We start from the raw sequence: 5,889 nt of genomic DNA on the forward strand, positions 1-5,889 counted from the left end.
CTGTCACCCAGATTGGAATACAGTGGCACAATCTTGGCTCACTGCAACCTCTACCTCCCGGGTTCAAGCGATTCTCCTGCCTCAGCCTCCCGAGTAGCTGGTATTACAGGTGCCAGCCACCGTGCCCAGCTAATTTTTTGTATTTTTAGTAGAGATGGGGTTTCACTGTGTTGGCCAGTCTGGTCTTGAACTCCCGACCTCGTGATCCGCCTGCCTTGGCCTCCCAAAGTGCTGGGATTACAAGCGTGAGCCATCATGCCCGGACTAGTTTTGTTATTTTTATGCAACTACAAGGAAAATGATACATATCTTTCATTACTGAAGCTGGAAAGATGTATACGTTAGATAAGATAAAGATAGATCCTGATGAGCTTCCTTCCAACATAAACCACCTGTCAGAAGATGGTGCAGGGAGACTAGGGAAGGTATCTGTCAGCCTCTCCTCTGACTAAAACTCCCCTAGGAGGGGCAGAGGTTAGTGTAAAATATGTATTTTTTGAGCCAGAGTCTCACACTGTTACCCAGGCTGGAGTGCAGCGGTGAGATCTCAGCTCACTGCAACCTCTGCCTCAGCCTCCCCAGAAGCTGGGATTACAGGGCACGTACCATCATGCCTGGCTAATTTTTGTATTTTTGGTAGAGATGGGATTTCACTATATTGGCCAGGCTGGTCTCAAACTCCTGACCTCAAGTGATCTGCCCGCCTTAGCCTCCCAAAATGCTGTGATTACAGGTGTGCGTCACCATGCCCAGCCATAGTGTAAAATCTTTATCCTTCAATGTGGTTTATCCCAATTCCAATTACACATTAGGTCTACAACAAAACTCAGGCCTCGGGAATTCCAAGCTTTGCCCTGGAGTGAAGCCCATTCCCTTGCTGGGATTGTCCTGGGGACAGAAGCTGCATCGCTCACTGTCCTGTGGAGTTGAGGGAAGCTATCTTTCCACACTGGTGCCAGCAAGGGGTGCAGGGCCGGGAGCCTAGACTGGGAGAATGAAGCTGGGCCAGACAGACTCCAACAGTGACAGGCCCTGGGCTCACAGGAGGTGGCTGGCAGGACCAAGTGGGTGGCCTAATGCCTGGCATCAAGGTGGGGCGCTCTCGGGCTCAGCTGCCGCTGAAGGTGGAGGTAGAAGAGGTCACAGTGCCTGAGGGCTTTGTCCAGAAGCTCAATGACCACCTGCTCTTGGTGTACACTGGCAAGACCCGCCTGGCTCGGAATCTGCTGCAGGTGAGCTCTGGCCCCAGCATGAGGGAGGCAGGCAGGGGGCCTGCTGGCTGGGCCTGGGTCCTCATCACCCCTTCTCCTGCCCCATCCACAGGATGTGCTGAGGAGCTGGTACGCCCGACTGCCTGCTGTGGTGCAGAATGCCCACAGCCTGGTGCAGCAAACTGAGGAGTGCGCTGAAGCCTTCCGCCAAGGTGAGGGGCTTCCCCGGGGCGGGGGGGTCGGGGCACCGGGAGCGAGTATCCTGCCACTTGTGGGTTTGAAGCCAGGGTCATCTGCAGGCTTGGCACAAGCTCCAGATATTAGGCCTCTGGGAACAGAAGCCTATTGTCTGTCCTCTCCAAGGTCTCACATTTAGGGGAAAGTCACATCTGAGGACAAAATTTTCATCATGGGAAAGGCCCTCCAGCCCCACCCAACAGGAAGCAGAAAGGGGAAGGGACTCACCCCATGGCTGAGTTCCAGGGAAGTCTGAGCTGGGCAGGGCCCCCAGCGTGTGGCTTCACAGCTCCCTAGATGCCGACTGTGCTGGCTGTGGTGTTGGTTGCTTCCTGCACATTGGTCCTCAGGCAGTCCTGGGAAGTGGGCTTGTCACTTCCAGCTCCAGCCAGCACTGGAATCCGGCTTCTTTACCATGACACTGGCTCAGCAGCACGTCCTGGCACTTCATGCAATCTCCAGACGGGTGCTGAGTCAGTATCTTGGCCCAGGCACATCACTCCCCTCTGCCCCACCTCAGGAAGCCTGCCTCTGCTGGGCCAGTGCCTGACCTCATACTGGAAGCAGAAGAAGCTCATGGCTCCAGGCTGTGAGCCCCTGGCTGTGCGGCGTATGATGGATGTCCTGGCCCCCCACGTGCATGGCCAGAGCCTGGCTGGGGCAGGCGGTGGAGGCTTTCTCTATCTGTTGACCAAGGAGCCACAGCAAAAGGAGGCCTTGGAGGCAGTGCTGGCCAAGACCGAGGTACTGATGGGGCTGGGGTTGGTCAAGAGACCTCTTGGGGCAAGAAACCTCACTGTGGCCCACCAGTTAACCAGGGGCTATATCTGCAAGTCCCCCGGTCCTGCAGGCTCAGTCCAGCCTCCAGAAGGCCTGAGATTTGTCCAAAGCCTTCTAAATACTTCCTGTCCTGTCCAGGGCCTTGGGAATTACAGCATCCACCTGGTTGAAGTGGACACTCAGGGCCTGAGCCTGAAGCTGCTGGGGACCGAGGCCTCAACCTGTTGCCCTTTCCCATGAAGCTGGCTTCTCTCTGCAACAGGAGAAAACCTGGAGCTACAGTGTCCCCACCTTCCTTGCCCCATGGGAACCTCCACCTCCTACTCCCCACCCACCTCTGCGAATCTGCTCCCAAAGGAAGCTGACCAGAGCAAGACCTGGGCAAGCAGAGAGTGCCTAGGACAGGACTGACCTGGCGGACAGTGGCCTAGGTATAGCCTCTGTTCCTCCTGGACATAAGAAGGTCCCAATCTTAGTATCCCATGTGGCCTTTACAAATCCTATGGCTGGCCTTGTCATTCCACAAGGGCCCTGGAAAGGGTTGACAGCCAGCCTTGGCATATGGCTGGGAGTCCCTTGGCAAGGCCAACCCTGAAGAGGCCCTTCAAGGCATTCCCTATGGCCTTCCTTAGAGTTGTAGACTTCACGCTTCACCCTCATGGGAGCGTGGGAGTGAGGGTGGCGGTCCCTTGCCAAGTTGGTGGCAGTGACCCAGCGATTCACTGCCATCCCAGGCCTTAACCAGCAAAGCTACGGACCGTGCCAAGTGACCTGGTGCCTGTGGGAAGTGGGTTCTCAGGACTGGCATTCTTGGAATAAATTCACTCTGTCCTTACAGGTGGTTCTCATAAAGTCACTTTTGCTCCTCCTGGGAGCAGTTCCCACTTCCCCTACACCATGGCGAACTGGCCCTGGGGTAATCCAGCTTGTGGTGCTGAGGGCCCAATAGAGGCATGAGGGTCTGGGACTGGATGGGGGTTCCTGCCATCATGTGGGTCCCGGAAACAGCTGTGTGCTACACTGTGTGTGGGAGGAAGCTGAGGTCTTGGGTTTTGCCTTCCTATTTCAGTGCAGCTGGTAGACCTGCCCTGCCCCATAGCATCTGGCAGTCCCTGGAAATAGCACACTGGCATCTCTCCAAGGGGTAGCTTTATTCAGGGATCATACACATCACAGCCTTTCCTCGAAGTCAAGCCTAACGGCTAGGTCCCCAGATGTACCCAAGTTGTCTAGGGCTGGCAGGGGTAGCTTGTTTGCTGTAGTGTTTGAGGGCAAGAGACTGACCATCCACGCAGAAGCTGGCCTGGGCTGCCCGCTGCCTGCCATGGCTTTCCCACCGCGTTAGGAGCCCGCTTCTCTTGGGGGAGACGCTGCTCCCAGAGCATCACCTGGCCAGGCCTGAGGGCAGAGCATGGAGTGGGTCCAGACCTTGTTTCTCTGCTGCCAGCTGTAGAAAGGTCTGGGCTGTCAGATCTCCCCCAAGTCAGACAGTCTCGCTCAGCTCCTTGGCTGGGCTGGGGCCCCTTAGGGAACAGGCCTGGCAGTGTGATGAGCCAGGTGTGTTCATCCAGGCAGCTACAGGCGCAGCCTCTTGATATCTTCACTGCGGAAGTCTATGCGCAGGGCCAGCACCTGGCGCACTTCAGCAGGAGTGAGGCGCCACGTCAATGGGCCTGAGTTGGGTCCCCAGTAATCGAGGATCTCGGTCACCTGTGGGGAAAGACATAGGGACCAGTCAGCAAGGTGGGGCTATTCTGAAAGAGGGCTCTGGCCTCTACCAGGGGCAGAGCAGCGGCACCTGGGAAGGGGAAGGTGTCCTGTAGGGCTGGCTGCAGGCAGAGACATAGTTTAGAGGGAAGTGGCGGGGATCCAACTTTGCCTCTTTCAGTCACCCCTCCGTGGCTGGGCCAAGGGCGAGCCACGTACCCGCTCCAGATTGAGGATGGTGGCCATCTGGGAGAGCCGGGCAAACTTGTCTCGGATGGTCCAGGTGGTCACCGTGGTAAGGTAGGCAATGAGTGACCTCAGCTCCTTGTCAAACTGCAGACCGCCCAGCTGCAGAAGAACCCAAGCCCAGTAACTACTTAGGCCTGGCCAAGCAGACCTGGCCTCCAACTGCCCCCAGAGCTGGGTGGCAAGGCTGGCCAGGCCTCAGGTGGTGCCCTGTGGCTCCAGTTTGCTCTACGGCTTCAGAAGTCAGGGCAGAACTGGACCCAGACATGCAGGGCCTGTGGGCAGCAGACAGAGGGGATGCAAGTCCTGGGGTGGTGGTATGACTTGTCTTCCTCAGAGGAGAAACGCGAGCTGCAGACCCATGACCCCTTTACCTTACCCGGTTAAAGGTGGATTTCAGCACCACTTTCTCCAACTCGACGGCAACAAGGCTGGTCATGAGGCCGGTTAGGCTGTCATAGATGACCGGGGACAGGCTGGCCTGTACACAGAGGGTTGACATCAGAGCCCCACCTAACTCCTCTGCCTCTACGCTGGAGTCTTAGGTGCTGAGGATAGTTAGGTGAGGCCACGGGGGAGTGTTTCTACAGGTTAGGGTTGGAAGGGCTTCCAGGGTTCCCAGAAGGAATGTGATGAGACCCTGCAGGCTGCTGGTTTGGGCAGAGGTGGGTACCCTAAGTGGATCCCTAGGGCCCCTACTCACCTTGAACTCCGCCATTTGCTGCTCCAGGTTAAGGATGAACTGTTGTACCCAAGGGTCATTGGCTTCATAGTCATTGAATTCTTCCTGTTGTCAGGAAGCAGGGCTGGTGGTCACCATGGGCCTCTTTCTAAGAAGTACCATTCACTGCCACCCACCTCTATCCCTCTAAGAAAATAATGTAAAACGTTCTTCCTTCCCTGTGCCTTGACTCATCTAGTTTAAAACCAGCTCAGACACCCAGGCTGGCAGAAATTGACCAGCAAACAGCCCAGGGCTGTAGCAGAGGTCCACATAATATGGTAAAGTTCCTGGCATTTTATTCCTTCTTGGATCTCGTGTTCTACAGGAATGAAATCACTAGGCCAGGAGGGAAAAAACGCTTCTAAGTCTATCATAGGTGGGGCAAAAAGAGCTCCAATACAAGGGAATAAGTTAGGTCAAGGCAAACTCCATGTCTTTCTGAGCCCTTCTGACTAGGGACAAACTGTTTCCTGGGAGGAACCTAGTTTCCAAGGGTGGGCCTGGGAAGCATGGAAGGTCTAGTCTGTTCAGATGGCTCCGCTCCCTCCAGCTGGGGCTAGGGGTGAGGGGTCATCGGGGCTTGATGGCTGCCTGTGGCCAGGCTAACCTCCTCGATGTTGTGGGAGACGGAGAAAAAGCTGTTGATCCAAGGCTGCACCTGTGGCTTGATGGCTGTGCTGTTGAGCTCCGTCAGCCCTTCCTGCACAAGACAAGGTGGAGACATGTAACACAGAAGGCACACCTCATTCCTTCCCTCTCTCTTCTCCCCATCCCTCCCTTCTTTTTCCCTCCCCATCCCTTCCATCTCTCCTCTCCCCATCCCTTCCGTCTCTCTTCTCCCCATCCCTTCCCTCTCTTCTCCCCATCCCTTCCCTCTCTTCTCCCCATCCCCCCCTCCTCTCCCCCCCCCCCCCCCCCCTCTCGTCTCCCCCCCCCTCCCCTCTCTCCTCTCCCCACCCCTTCCCTCTCTCCTCTCCCCACCCC

General features: G+C 56.4%; 2 protein-coding genes across 2 annotated transcripts; one reads left to right on the plus strand and one right to left on the minus strand.

Annotated features, from left to right (window-relative positions):
• Positions 1-147: 147 nt before the first annotated feature.
• LOC111531794 (L-fucose kinase-like) lies at positions 148-3,063 on the plus strand. Its single transcript, XM_023199116.1, has 4 exons — positions 148-1,232; positions 1,324-1,423; positions 1,969-2,192; positions 2,367-3,063. The coding sequence occupies exons 1-4, from the start codon at positions 1,077-1,079 to the stop codon at positions 2,466-2,468; spliced, it is 582 nt and encodes a 193-aa protein (XP_023054884.1). The 5' UTR covers positions 148-1,076; the 3' UTR covers positions 2,469-3,063.
• A 297-nt stretch (positions 3,064-3,360) lies between these two features.
• LOC111531795 (conserved oligomeric Golgi complex subunit 4-like) lies at positions 3,361-5,672 on the minus strand. Its single transcript, XM_023199117.2, has 5 exons — positions 5,513-5,672; positions 4,885-4,968; positions 4,561-4,662; positions 4,155-4,283; positions 3,361-3,938 (listed from the first exon to the last, which is right to left on the minus strand). The coding sequence occupies exons 1-5, from the start codon at positions 5,627-5,629 to the stop codon at positions 3,804-3,806; spliced, it is 567 nt and encodes a 188-aa protein (XP_023054885.1). The 5' UTR covers positions 5,630-5,672; the 3' UTR covers positions 3,361-3,803.
• Positions 5,673-5,889: the final 217 nt, after the last annotated feature.

The sequence above is a fragment of the Piliocolobus tephrosceles genome, unplaced genomic scaffold (genome assembly GCF_002776525.5).
Source record: "Piliocolobus tephrosceles isolate RC106 unplaced genomic scaffold, ASM277652v3 unscaffolded_3677, whole genome shotgun sequence".
NCBI classification, from domain to species: domain Eukaryota; kingdom Metazoa; phylum Chordata; class Mammalia; order Primates; family Cercopithecidae; genus Piliocolobus; species Piliocolobus tephrosceles.

What these genes read in the sequence shown, in the direction of transcription:
- LOC111531794 (XM_023199116.1), top strand. Translation starts at nt 1,077, where the DNA reads ATGCCTGGCATCAAGGTGGGGCGCTCTCGGGCTCAGCTGCCGCTGAAG. An exon ending in TGGCTCGGAATCTGCTGCAG is followed by an intron (nt 1,233 to 1,323) that starts GTGAGCTCTGGC and finishes CCCCATCCACAG; the next exon opens with GATGTGCTGAGGAGCTGGTA. An exon ending in CGCTGAAGCCTTCCGCCAAG is followed by an intron (nt 1,424 to 1,968) that starts GTGAGGGGCTTC and finishes GCCCCACCTCAG; the next exon opens with GAAGCCTGCCTCTGCTGGGC.
- LOC111531795 (XM_023199117.2), bottom strand. Translation starts at nt 5,629, where the DNA reads ATGTCTCCACCTTGTCTTGTGCAGGAAGGGCTGACGGAGCTCAACAGC. An exon ending in TGAAATCCACCTTTAACCGG is followed by an intron (nt 4,284 to 4,560) that starts GTAAGGTAAAGG and finishes GTTCTTCTGCAG; the next exon opens with CTGGGCGGTCTGCAGTTTGA. An exon ending in CCATCCTCAATCTGGAGCGG is followed by an intron (nt 3,939 to 4,154) that starts GTACGTGGCTCG and finishes CTTTCCCCACAG; the next exon opens with GTGACCGAGATCCTCGATTA.